Source organism: Pseudophryne corroboree, chromosome 4 (assembly GCF_028390025.1).
Source record: "Pseudophryne corroboree isolate aPseCor3 chromosome 4, aPseCor3.hap2, whole genome shotgun sequence".
In the NCBI taxonomy this organism is placed as follows: Eukaryota; Metazoa; Chordata; class Amphibia; order Anura; family Myobatrachidae; genus Pseudophryne; species Pseudophryne corroboree.
This window is the reverse complement of record NC_086447.1, coordinates 540,107,006-540,121,485: the sequence shown is the minus strand read 5'-3', so window position 1 is coordinate 540,121,485 and position 14,480 is coordinate 540,107,006. Positions and strand designations below refer to the sequence as shown.

General features: G+C 38.3%; 1 protein-coding gene across 8 annotated transcripts in view; it reads left to right on the top strand.

The window, feature by feature from the left end:
* LAMA2 (laminin subunit alpha 2) overlaps positions 1-14,480 on the top strand; it is a 1,276,598-nt gene that overhangs the window by 937,411 nt on the left and 324,707 nt on the right. For all 8 annotated transcript variants that reach the window (XM_063917336.1, XM_063917337.1, XM_063917331.1 and 5 more), the window contains 2 exons: positions 3,291-3,433; positions 12,282-12,380. In XM_063917336.1, coding sequence (XP_063773406.1) covers positions 3,291-3,433; positions 12,282-12,380 — 242 coding nt within the window. The remainder of the gene's footprint in view (positions 1-3,290; positions 3,434-12,281; positions 12,381-14,480) is intronic.

Genomic DNA, 14,480 nt, shown 5'->3' with positions numbered 1-14,480 from the left:
CACATGTGTGAATCGGCAATGCCGGCTCATACATGAGCAGAGGCTTAGCTGCCCCAGAGATATTTTATTCATAAATTGGCAGGGAGGGGCTAGGTATTCTATTACTGCAATTAGCAGCAATAAAATATATATTTTATTAAATAGATCCCTAAAAGTTATATTCCATGGACTGGCAATATTCGATGCTTGACTTAAACAGAAATGTAGAGTTTGTATAAACTGTCAGTTTTTATGAGAAGTGATGTCACTGTCTTAGCTCTTTTTTTGTAGGAGGTGGATCACTGACACTTTCATCAGCATGTTTTAGCTATAGTATAAATAGTACATGTACTGTTGGGTGAACTTTTCACTTTTAATATACTGTATTGTTAAAGCAATAATGTGTGCCAAAAGTTTGTACTTGGATCACAATCTTTTACAGTACTGTATATTAGTGAGCTCTAGGTGTCAGAGCAAGCCTGTCAAGAAAAGCTTTTTCTGTCAACAATGCTTCAGATTGTGGTAAAGTAGTGACTTGTAGCCTGTATGAATTGCTGATGCATGTGTTTGATGTGTTGCTCATTCTGACATGTTTGCAGTGGTAATATGGCTTGGGGAATGTTGTTTTCATAATGGGTTATAATAAACAGGACTTCATAGATAATGTTCTTAAGAGACTGCATTAGTAATGCATGAGCAGTGTGCATCTTTATGTTATTTTTCTGGGACAGTTATTAGTTTAGCAGTTCAGACATTTTTACGATTTCAGTTTAATGCATTATATGAACCTAGAGTTCTTGTGGCAATCATTTACTCTACTAAAAGGCAATATTCATCAGATAGCAGGACTTTATTCAGTTATCTGGACATTCTCAATGTTGCAGTATTTATATCTGAAGTTGCATTTTGCAGATGTCAGATTATAGTTATAGGACAGGAAAAGCTGTTTAATAAGCATTGCGGCTTTACTTTTACTACTGCAATCTAGTAATAAAACATAAAAACAAAATTCCTTGTGCTAAAACATACTGTATGTCCAACAATTGGCAAATGATTAAACTGTAACTGAGCTGCCCCCAACAGGTAATACTGTATTATACCACACACAAATAACTATAAAAAGCCAATAATGAAATAATCACAATAGGGTGCACATATAATTTAACTCTAAAGACCAAATAATTTCTTCAAGTAATAAATATTAATATCCCAAAACCACCTACTGTGGTAATGAGCACATAAAATAGCAATAAAACACACACACACAAAGTGATTAAGTTACAAACATACAGGACTCAATAATTACTACAACTACTATTACTACTACATATTTGTTAATCAATGTTACCTTTATTTAATGAATTATCCAAATTAGTGTTCAAAAATAACTGTTGCTTGGTGTATTCTACTAGTCACTGACCATATTTTAGTAAATATAAAACTAGAGTTTTCAAAAAGAGTCTGGTCCAGTAATGGTTAAATGGGGCAGTTTGCAGCATTAGTCACTTTAAGCCACCTCCTAGGTAAGTATTTTCTCAGGATGATAAGGTAGTCTTAAATCAATTACCTCCAGATCCTGGATCGAAATCAGTAGTGGCTGAACCAGGAGATGTTTGGATTCTAGTTTTCAATAAATCCATCTGCTCCTAAGGACAGGTAGATGGTACTCTGGTCTGTATCAAGACTCACTGCACTAGAGCTAGATCACAGAAAATACTTATCTAGGAAGTGGCTTAAAGTGAGTAATGTGGCAAACCACCCCATTTAACCACTACAAGACCAGACTCTTTTTGGAATCTCTAATTTCATATTTACTATTATACAGTATGACCAGTGACTAGTTGATTCCACCAAGCAACAGCTATATTTGACACTAATTTGGATTATTAATAAAGGACTGGTGCTATTGGTTAATGAATAATCACCAACTGCAGTGGTGGATATTAACTGTTGAGTCCTACATTATGGGCCAAATGTAATAAAGTGAGAGTTTCAAAAAGTGAGAGATCTGGTAAGGTTTTGCAGTTGTTTTTTTTAAAGTGGCAATCATTTACACAGCAAGATCAACCTGGTTTTGCAGTGCAAATGATTGCCACTTTAAAATAACCTGAAGAACCTTACCAAATCTCTCACTTTCTGAAACTCTCACTCTATTACATTTGTCCCATTGTGTGTTTAACCAAATCTCTTTGTTTATGGTTTTATTGATATTGTATGAATGTGCTTATTGCCACAATCGGTGGTTTGGGGACAATAAAAATGTACTGCTCATTATTGTTCAAATATATGTGCCCTATTGTGATGATGATTTATTATTATTATTAATAATAATACTTACATTCCCATTGTCCTCCTAATCTCAGAGTCGTATTACAGTACTGTTCTGTACAATACAATAATGTTAATGTGAAATGCAGATTGAAATGAAAACAGAACGTATTCTCATTCCCATAACTAAATACTGTAACTGCTAGGATCATCTTACTGTAGCAAGGAGTAAAGGGATAAATGTAATACTAAAATTCCAGGACAGAGCAGTGCAAAGATTCTCTACTTAACCCTGTTGGTCAACCACATACCCAGAATCCTTAGCTATCTATGAAGTCAGAGATCCAGAGCCATGACACCGGTTAACCAAGACTATCTGTTTCAATCTTGTTAGATCTACAGTAGTTATTGAATGATAAACTGTAGCCCAATGTCTTCTGCAGTGGAACATGTACACAGAAATAGGTAGTGCTTTTTACTGAAACTTTTCTAGTTAAATGAAAGTCTAAAAATTGCAGAACTACTGTAAGTACACTTTACAATCCCATTAAAAAGAACTTTTAATCGATTTGTAATTAAAGAAACCATGTATTCATATATTAAAATATTCAAGGAAATAAAATTATGTCTGCCAGCCCTGTACTAAATATACTGTTTTGCCAATAGCTGATGGTGATGCATTCACAGAATATTTATAAACTTTGTATGAGTTTAATTCATCATTTATGTAAATCTTAAAGAAAATTTGAATTTTTATTGGTCCTTTTCCAGTTAAACCTTTGCTCGTGGGTACATGTAAATATGTTTTATCACAGAAATGAAAAATGTAAATTTCCAGTTATTGGAACTAATTGCTTCATTTCAAAGTTCTTTTCAAAGCACCTCTGCTTCCCTCTCCCCACTTAGAGGGGATAATTATGGGATTAGCATCACAAACATTCTCTGTCTGCTCTGTGCTCTCTTAAATACCATAGTGCAGAAATATTGAACATCTGCCTCTGATGTTTATTAGGAATAAATATTCCATGCTGTCCTCTTCACAGTTTGCGATGATGAATGTACCGGCCTACTTCTTGATGTCTTGGATCAGCTAAACCAGATGGTCATGAGCGTCAATCTTTCTGGCCCACTGCCTCCACCCTACAAAATGCTGTTTAGCTTTGAAAATGAGACTCAGGAATTAAAGGTAAATATGCTAGTCTGTTGTTTAAAAATGCAAATCAATGAGGCTGATTAAAAGCTATTGTTATTTTAGCTATTGGTCTGACTGCTGTTACTATAATATCATGCCATAATACACTGAAAGGAGCTTTGTCTTTTTTTTTAATTCATAACCCACATTGCTAAAATCATTTATTTATAATGCTACTGATTTATGTAAATTCTTTTATTTGAAAAACACTAGTCACGAAGGATCAAGAGTTTCTAAAAATATTAACAGGGCACTTGGAAGAATGGCACACGGGTCGGATATAATGACGCCTGAGATCACAGAGGTGCGAGATGATGGCCGATCTCAGAGGTTTTTTTTAAAGGGGCAATCGCTTACAGGGCAAAATCATGCCTTGTAAGTGATTGCCACTTTAAAAAAAAGTCAGAGATCGGCTGGCATCTAGCACCTCTGGCGATCTCGGGAGTCATTACATCCAGCCCCATGTCTTAAAAAAAAATCAGCATCAGTAAATGCTTTATTCCAACTATAGGTTAGTTAGCAGAAAAACTCTTAAAACTACAGTACGTTGCAATTATTTTATATGAATATGTGATTTTTTTTAAATAATTGCTTCCAATTTAATGAGGTCTATTTTAAAGTGATAAATATTAGTAAATAATGTTAAATAATTATTCTTCACATTATTTTAAATTGCATAACACCAGAGAACCATTGAAAGACTAGTAACATAGTAACATAGTAACATAGTATCTGAGGTTGAAAAAAGACAATTGTCCATCGAGTTCAACCTATTTGTGGTCTCCTATGCATGATGATTTGACTAAAATTTCTGACTGATGCTGCTGTCAGCCGTTACATTTTATCCCTATTTATAGTAACTATAATGCGTGACTATGCACCATACCCCTGGATATCCTTATCCATTAGGAATTTATCTAACCCATTCTTAAAGGTGTTGACAGATTCCGCCATTACAACTCCCTCGGGCAGGGAATTCCAAACATGTATTGTCCTTACCGTGAAAAAGCCTTTACGCCGTATTGTGCGGAATCTCCTCTCCTCTAACCTGAGCGAGTGTCCACGAGTCCTCTGTGTTGATCTAACCAAAAACAGGTCCCGCGCAAGCTCTGTGAATTGTCCCCTTATATATTTGTAGATGTTGATCATATCCCCTCTTAGTCTCCGCTTTTTCAATGTAAACATGCCTAGTCTTTCAAGCCTTTCCTTGTATTCCATCGTCTCCATGCCCTTAATTAGTTAGGTCGCCCTCCTCTGTACCTTTTCAAGCTCCAGGATATCCTTTTTGTAGTACGGTGCCCAGAATTGTACACAGTATTCAAAGTGTGGCCTCACTAGTGATTTATATAACGGGAGTATAATACTCTTGTCCCTAGCATCAATACCCCGTTTTATGCATGCTAATATCTTATTAGCCTTCTTTGCTGCAGTCCTACTTTGGGTACTACTGCTTAGCTTGCTATCTATGAGGACACCTAAGTCCTTTTCCAGTACAGAATCCCCTAATTTTACCTCATTTAGTAGGTAGGTGTAATTTATGTTCTTGTTACCACAGTGCATTACCTTACACTTGTCTGTGTTGAAGCGCATTCTCCATTTGGCTGCCCATGCTTCTAATTTAACTAAGTCATTCTGAAGAGACTCGGCATCCTCCTCTGTATTTATAGCCTTACACAATTTGGTATCATCTGCAAAAATTGACACCATGCTCTCTAGACCTTCTGTTAGGTCGTTAATGAAAATATTGAACAATAGCGGTCCTAATACTGAGCCTTGCGGCACACCACTTAGCACTTCAGTCCAAGTTGAAAAAGATCCATTAACCACAACGCGCTGCTTCCTATTATCTAACCAGTTTTTGACCCAAGTGCATATTGTGCTTCCTAGCCCTGATTCTTGTAGCTTGTAGATAAGTCTCATGTGTGGTACAGTATCGAACGCTTTGGCATAGTCTAAAAAGATTACATCCACGTCTTTACCCTGATCTAGGTTTGCGCTTACTGTTTCATAAAAGCCAAGTAAGTTGGTTTGACAGGATTTGTCCTTCATAAACCCATGTTGATTCCTTTTAATGACCATATTGGTTTCAAGGAACTTCTGAATACTATCTCTTAGAATACCTTCCAATACTTTCCCCACTATAGATGTAAGACTAACTGGTCTATAATTACCTGGTTCAGCTTTACTTCCCTTTTTGAATATAGGCACTACTTCCGCTATACGCCAGTCTTTGGGAACCATACCTGATATAACTGAATCCTTAAAGATCAAAGATAGCGGTTTTGCCAGTTCAGAGTGAAGCTCCATTAGAACCCTTGGATGAATACCATCGGGCCCTGGTGATTTATTAATCTTTAAATGTTTTAATCGGTCACAGACTACTTCCTCGCTTAAATAAGTACCTATCAGTGTGATATTCTCATTATTTAGATTGTGCGTTAGTCCCTGAATTGGGTCCTCACGAGTGAATACTGTTGAAAAAAACTCATTTAGTGTGTCCGCTATGTCATTATCATTTTTGCTTATGACCCCCAACTTGTCTTTTAAAGGGCCTATACTCTCCTTCTTTAATCTCTTGCTATTAATGTATTTAAATAATTTTTTGGGATTCGCTTTGCTTTCCTTTGCTACTAGGTTTTCAGTTTCTACTTTAGCCGCTCTTATTTCCTTTTTGCAAATTTTGTTACATTCCTTATAGTGCTGAAATGAGACTGCTTCCCCGTCTGATTTGTATTTTTTAAATGCTCGCCTTTTCTTGCCACATCGGTTTATGATTTTTATTCCTTTTTTTGCTACTCATAGGAATACATTTGAGTGTATTTTTAGCTAGCAGGAATTTTAGTACCTCCCATTTCTCCGTAGTATTTTTTCCTAAAAACAAACCTTCCTATTCAATATCCCTGAAAAATACCCTCATCTTTTCAAAATTTGCTTTGCTAAAGATTAAAGTCCTAGTTGAGCCAGTATAGGGCTGTTTATAGAAACTGATATTGAATGTGACCATATTGTGGTCGCTGTTTCCTATGGGTTCCCCTACTATAATACATGATACCAAATCCCCATTGTTTGTTAATACCAGGTCTAAGATTGCATTGTACCTAGTTGGTTCCTCAATTAGTTGGACTAAGTAGTTATCATTAAGTGTGTTTAAAAACATATTGCCCCTAGCAGTATCACATGAATCGTTTTTCCAGTTTATCTCTGGATAGTTAAAATCTCCCATCACTACTATGGGGTATATGCAATTAGCGGCGAATCGCGGCAAATTATCGGCTGTTTTTCAACTCGACACAATTCGACAGGCTAATTTCAGCAAGTGGGTGCCGAAATTGACCATATGCAATAAAAAACGGATTCGACAGTCCCGCAGCCGAAAAACGGCCGACTTGACGGATTTTGATCCGGTTTTTAAAAACGTGAAAAAACAGGAAAACCCCCCCAAAAAATGGCGTGGGGTCCCCCCTCCAAAGCATAACCAGCCTCGGGCTCTTCGAGCTGGTCCTGGTTCTAAAAATCCAGGGGGAAAATTGACAGGGATCCCCCGTATTTTTAAAACCAGCACCGGGCTCTGCGCCTGGTGCTGGTGCAAAAAATATGGGGGACAAAAAGAGTAGGGGTCCCCCGTATTTTATACACCAGCATAGGGCTCCACTAGCTGGACAGATAATGCCACAGCCGGGGGTCACTTTTATACAGTGCCCTGCGGCCGTGGCATTAAATATCCAACTAGTCACCCCTGGCCGGTGGTACCCTGGGGGAGTGGGGACCCCTTCAATCAAGGGGTCCCCCCCAGCCACCCAAGGGCCAGGGGTGAAGCCCGAGGCTGTCCCCCCCATCCAAGGGCTGCGGATGGGAGGCTGAAAGCCTTGAGAAAATGTAAAAAATATTGTTTTTTTCAGTAGTACTACAAGTCCCAGCAAGCCTCCCCCGCAAGCTGGTACTTGGAGAACCACAAGTACCAGCATGCGGGAGAAAAACAGGCCCGCTGGTACCTGTAGTTCTACTGGGAAAAAAATATCCAAATAAAAACAGGAGACATACACCTTGAGAGTAAAACTTTATTACACACCTGCCGACACACACATACTTACCTGTGTTGACCCACCGACTGCCACAGTCTCCGACGATCCGGGGTACCTGTGAAAAAAATTAGACTCACCTCATCCAGTGTCCGGGAGATAATCCACGTACTTGGTAAAAAAAGAAAACGCATACCCGACCATGCCGGACTGAAAGGGGTCCCATGTTGACACATGGGACCCCTTTCCCCGAATGTGCTGGGACCCCACGTGACTCCTGTCACTGAGGTCCCTTCAGCCAATCAGGAAGCGCTACTTCCGTGGCGCTCACCTGATTGGCTGTGCGCGTCTGAGGTCAGACAGCGCATCGCAAAGCCTCTCCATTACTTTCAATGGTGGGAACTTTGCGGGTAGCGGTAGGGTTACCCGCGGTCAGCCGCTGACCGCGGGTGACCTCACCGCTGACGCAAAGTTCCCACCATTGAGTATAATGGAGAGGCTTTGCGAGGCGCTGTCTGACAGCTCAGACGTCCAGCCAATCAGCAGAGTGCCAGGACGTTGCGCTCGCTGATTGGCTGAAGGGACCTCGGTGACAGCAGTCACGTGGGGTCCCGGCATTCGGGGAAAGGAGTCTGATGTGTAAACATGGGACCCCTTTCAGTCCGTGGTCCGGGTAAATGCGGTTTGTTTTTTTGCCAAGTACGTGGATTTATATCTGGACACTGGATTGAGGTGAGTATAATTTGATTCACAGGTACCCCGGATCGTCGGATCAGGAGACGTGGCAGTCGGCGGGTCAACATAGGTAAATATGTGTGTGTCGGCAGGTGTGTAATAAAGTTTTACTCTCAAGGTGTGTGTCTCCTGTTTTTATTTGGATATTTTTTTTCCAGTAGAACTACAGGTACCAGCGGGCCCGTTTTTCTCCCGCATGCTGGTACTTGTGGTTCTCCAAGTACCAGCTTGCGGGGGAGGCTTGCTGGGACTTGTAGTACTACTGGAAAAACCAATATTTTTTACATTTTCTCAAGGCTTTCAGCCTCCCATCCGCAGCCCTTGGATGGGGGGGACAGCCTCGGGCTTCACCCCTGGCCCTTGGGTGGCTGGGGGGGACCCCTTGATTGAAGGGGTCCCCACTCCCCCAGGGTACCCCGGCCATGGGTGACTAGTTGGATATTTAATGCCACGGCCGCAGGGCACTGTATAAAAGTGACCCCGGCTGTGGCATTATCTGTCCAGCTAGTGGAGCCCGATGCTGGTGTATAAAATATGGGGGACCCCTACTCTTTTTGTCCCCCGTATTTTTTGCACCAGCACCAGGCGCAGAGCCCGGTGCTGGTTTTAAAAATACGGGGGATCCCCTGTCATTTTTCCCCCCGGATTTTTAGAACCAGGACCGGCTCGAAGAGCCCGAGGCTGGTTATGCTTTGGAGGGGGGACCCCACGCCATTTTTTACCGGGATTTTACCATTCCATCTAAAAATAAAATAAATAAAAAAATATTATTTTTAAAAATATATAAAAAATACTTGTGCCTCCAAAAAAGACAAACCAAGTACCTAATCCCTTCTAATATAAATAAATATGCTATTACCAATAAAAAAACACCCAAAAAAACATGTTTTAATTTTTTTTTATCAGTTTCACCCACCAAAGTGTGGCGGATTGAAAATGACGAATTTACTGTCTAAAAGCACTGTTGTCGAATTTCCAAACTTCAATTGAATATACTTTGGTCGAATTGCAGCACTTGTATCATTGCAGAAAAGTCGAATTTGACAAAAGTCGAATTTCAAAAAGTCGAATTTTGAAAGTCCGTTTTTTTGACGGAAAGTACTGAATTGCATTGACGATTTTTTTTTTTTTTTTGCGAAAAACTCCAGTTTTTCGCCAATTTCGGGAATTCGACCGCAATTGCATATACCCCTAAGTCTCCTACTCCTGCTGCTCTTTCAATTTGCTTTAGTAACAATTCATCATCAGATGCGTTGATACCGGGCGGCCTATAGCATTCACCCAATACTAACTTTTTTATTCCTTTTTCCCTGCATGAAATTTCTACCCATAATGTCTCGACAGTGTCTACAGTCCCCTCCTGAATATATTCCCATATATTAGGTTTTAAAAACGGCTTTACGTAAAGACACACCCCTCCACTGCACACTGCAATTATGTTTGTTCTTTTGCACTGAACTGAAAAATATTCTGCATACATATACCGTCCAATCATAAAATAGTGTATAATTTATTTAAATACCAGAATATAAATTGAGCCAACATACATGTAATGCAAAACTCACCATCTCTCCTCTCTCATTGATCAGCACTTGCACTGGGAAGCTGCAATCCAGCAGGAGTACATGGGGGCAGTCACTGAATATAATGGTTTGTTCACAGACCAATTTAAAGTTGAAGGGTATCACAGTATAAACTACATTCAAGTAACATTGCATTGAGTCTTGCTTTGCAGTTTACTGAAAAGTGAATTTTATTTGATCATTTATGTAATATATGGATAACTACAATTTCAGGCTATTTTTATTTTGCTATAGTTTTAATGTAAACAAATTTGAATTTTGTGTTTCTAGTATTAAGTTTTTAGTAAAACGCAATCAATTGATTAGAACTTCAGGATATACACACTGGTGTCATCCTTACTCTTTGCTAATTGCCTTATATTGCAGTGCTGACAACGCTTGATTGACTCTACACACTGCTATGGAGTATTATTAGTTCCATAACCACACAGCTACATTTTGTTGGCATAATATCTTGCTGACATCAGTAACTTGTACTGAACTACAAACAAACATCAGCAACTGAGACAAATATGGGTATTAATAGCATGAGACTGTGTGCAGTCAGGATTACAATCTGGCATTAAGGCACTTGTCCCCGGGGTGAAACAATTTATCAGTTTGCTTTCCTTATAAATGGATTTTAAAAGCATGGATGACACTGGGAAGATAAATGATTGTCAAAACCTATTTATCACAGTAGAGCAAATGAAACGTACATATTTTGTACTAAAAAATGTATACATCTAGAAAAATATCTACACCATGCAATCAATGGCTAAGCCAACTATAAAGTCTTCAAATCTTTCTAATTCACTTTATTAGTAACATATTCCCCGTAATAATGTTTATTTTAAGTTGGTCGTTAGCTGGTTTTCTTAAATAAAAATATGCAAATATGTATTGCACAAACCCAGAGGCCCTATCCTGTATGCAGCTCTGACACGCCCACCTGTTTACTGTTAGAGTAGTGAAATGAGCAAGGTAATCATCAGTCTAATGTCGGCCAATCACAGTCAGGCATTAGCATGGACATGCCTGCACCCAGCAATAAATTTGCAGCAATTACGATCATCTTATTGAAGAGTCTCTATCAGAGGCGCACGGTACAACTTTCTTGATAAAGAACCATGGAAAATGATTTCTTACTGCTAAGATATTTTGGAGACAGGAAATGATATGTATTGGTGACAAAATGTAAAGGGTCACAAATAGAACATCTAGTTTTCTATAGAAAAATTGTTTTTCCTCCACTTAGAACCTTATATACTATATTTAGACATAAAATACACATTCTTTGTGTTATATATTGAAATGTATTTATGAAAAAGACTTGATATCCATTCACTCAATTATGAACATAAACACTTCAAAACCATAAATAGATTTGTGTTATCGATGAAAAGATATAGTTGTAGACTGCAACAATTAGTACAGTGGTTCCCAAATGGGATGCAGTGGCACCCTGGAGTGCTTTGAGTCACTTACAGGGGTGCCCTGGGTTGGTGATCCAGGAACAATTCATATTTTTTATGGTCTATATAATAGGCAAAACCAGTGCTTGTGGCTTCCAATTATAAAATATGTGGAAAAACAGAAGTGATTACTGTTCCTTACCAAATAACTAACTCAAGGATTACATACTGTATAAACACATACCTAGTTTATTTTATATTTTCTTCTGAATTTTATCTGTATCAACTTTTGGCCTAGGGGAGCTGTAAAAAAAAAATCTGATACTCTAGGTAACAGGTTCTCAAACTTGGTCCTCAGGACCCCACACAGTGCATGGTTTGCAGGTCTCCTCACAGAATCGCAAGTGAAAAAATTAGCTACACCTGTGGACCTTTTAAAAGGTGTCAGTGAGTAATTAATACACCTGTGCACCGTGTGGGGTCCTGAGGACCGAGTTTGAGATCCTATGCTCTAGGCTGTCGTGATTCAAAAAAAGTTTGGTAACCATCAAATTAGGATGTTAGATACAGATTTATTTATCACTCTATAATCCTAACTTTAACCTGATGTTAGGTACCCCTTTTGTTTAATTCTATAAGCCATGCTGTACATACAGTACAGCATAAGCATGATGGACTTAGTTTTCTAGTAATTCATTCAAAAATAATCAAAATAGAAATTACAATGGTCCGTAACTGTTTATGTCTAGTGTTGCACATTCTTATTTTGTTATTGTTTTGTGTATTATGTTTATCTGAAGATAACTGCAGCCAATAACTTGTTGTCTCTGTCACATCATCTCAGCAGGATAGGTTTGTATTCCAACAGGCAGAGCCAATCATAGAAGTCCATTATGTGTTTATATGCAGTGATAATATTCACAAGACGTCTGAGTGCATGATGAAACCACCTCATGGGTTTTCTTGAAAATAAACACACATTTATTATGAATTTATAGTAACGTTGTCATAACATTGTGGAATTGATGAATTACAGTGAAATAAAAGATGCCCTGTGTGCACACAGTTGAAATTGCCTGCAGTACTGAATTGTGTCTTAATAACTTTTCAGCATTTACTGTCACCTCAACGAGCTCCTGAAAGACTGCTCCAGCTGGCACAAAACAACCAAGATACTCTTGTCATTGAGATAGATGAGCTACTGAACAGGGTAAGAATACAGAAGATACTACTAATCAATGGAGAGTTTACACTGTTTAAAAACAATGACAGAAAATATGTTACACATAAGTTACTTTTGTTGAAAATGCATATAGAAGAGTATCATCTGTCAAACACATATACCTAAACATACATAAATAAGTAAATAAATAAATAAATACATGTATTTAGAGGTGGGCACATGTAGTACTATATTGTACTAGATGTGGCCACCTCTAAATACATGTATTTATGTATGGAGCTGGAGATCAGAGTACCACCTTCATTTATCATTGACCAGCAGTTTGTTTGCTCTTATTCTCTTTATAAAAAAAACCACAGAAACACTTCACTCCAGTCCCTGTCCCACACCACTGTAGAGCTCCTTCCTCTGTCTTCTCTGTTTCAATACATTGTGACAGTAATCGTTTTCCTCATACAGCGACTGCAGGAGAATATCCATGGTGAGCTGTTACTCCAGCAATGAGTAACAGAGGCTGCCACAGAAATAGGATAATCTGACTTAGAGCCAAATACGAACGTGTGGATTTATGAAACATCAGAAAAGAAAAATTGGAAGCATTGAAAATAGCAACCAATCAGATTCTCTTACTCTGCTTCTTTATCTGGTTCATGTTGCAAAATGAGAGCGAGTTTCTTATTGGTTGCTATGGGCGACACCTCCAATTTTCATTTTTAGAAGTTTTAGGAAATCTACCCCGTACCTGATAACTTCTCTGCTGCCCTTAGAATCTCTTCTAGTTGGTGAGAACAGCCCTGGTGTGGGTTTGCACTCATACTTGATTCCCCATGTATCATAAATGTATCTATATAATAAAATCAAATGCTGATAAAGATGATATTATCACATTGGAATGTAATTATAGTTGGTACGAACTCTCGCCTTCTAAATTAGTGTCAGAGAGGTAGAGGAAAGAGAGATTGGAGTGGTAATAGAGAGGAACAGTGGGGATGGAGGAGATAAAGGGTTGAAGTGGGGGTGAGAATGATAGGGCGGTGGTAAGAATGTGTCGGGGCAACAGATGGAGAAAGAAGGAGTTGGACAGAGAGAACTAAATAAAATATAAGCCAGGCATTACATCAAGTCTAATATAGTATTTATTTGTCTCATTTAATAATTAGTGTTATCTATCACACAAAAAAATCTTTCTTTATTTTTTAAATAAAATTGAACATAATTCATTTAAAACTCTATAAGACTGTCAATTTCATATTTTGATCTCTCTCATCTACCATGACAAAGCAGTTATGACTTATTACTATACATAAATAGACATTCACAGCACTGACCATGTTATGCTCTTACTTTAAAATAATAACATTATCTATTTCAAGTTTCTCTGTTGCTACAGTAGCTTATTGTTCTGTGCAATTGGATTTAACAGTGTGGTGTCATAACCATAAATGCTACTGCTACATGTTTGGGCTGACTATTAAAGTATCTGATAAGACTGATTCCCAAGTGTGTTCCAGACACATGTTTGAAAAAATATTTGAAGTGTAAAAAGGGCTGTAGTTATCATTTAGGCATCCTCAGACTATGGTGTCTATTCATGAAGCAGTGAAAAGAGTGGAGACATGAGCCAGTGGAGAAGTTGCCCATGGCAACCAATCAGCTGCTACATATAATTTTATAGAAAGCACTTGATAAATGTTACTTAAAAGCTGGCCCACTTCTCCACTCTTTTCACTGCTTCATAAATTGACCCCTATATTTTGTATTTAGAGTACAAAATGTGCATGCTACCTGAAATATTACTCTAACTTCTTATGACTTAATATAAGGATGGACTCTGTAGACTTTGGTCCAACATGACATCGCTGTATAAATTATATTCTAAGCCCTAGGCTCTGCAGTGTTGATCTTGATGATCTAGTGTCCATCTTCACACAACACATTTAAATGTGTTTTGCAGGATTAAAAAAAGACAGCTGCTATAGTTTATGGGCTGATTCCAAACACTGTGAAACTGTTTTGTTTTTAAAAGAACATTGTATGTATGTAACATCAACAATCTCCGTTTTTTCCCCACCACTGTCTGCTTCTAAATCCTGGACATTATTTCCATGATGGTGCATCATTTTTAAA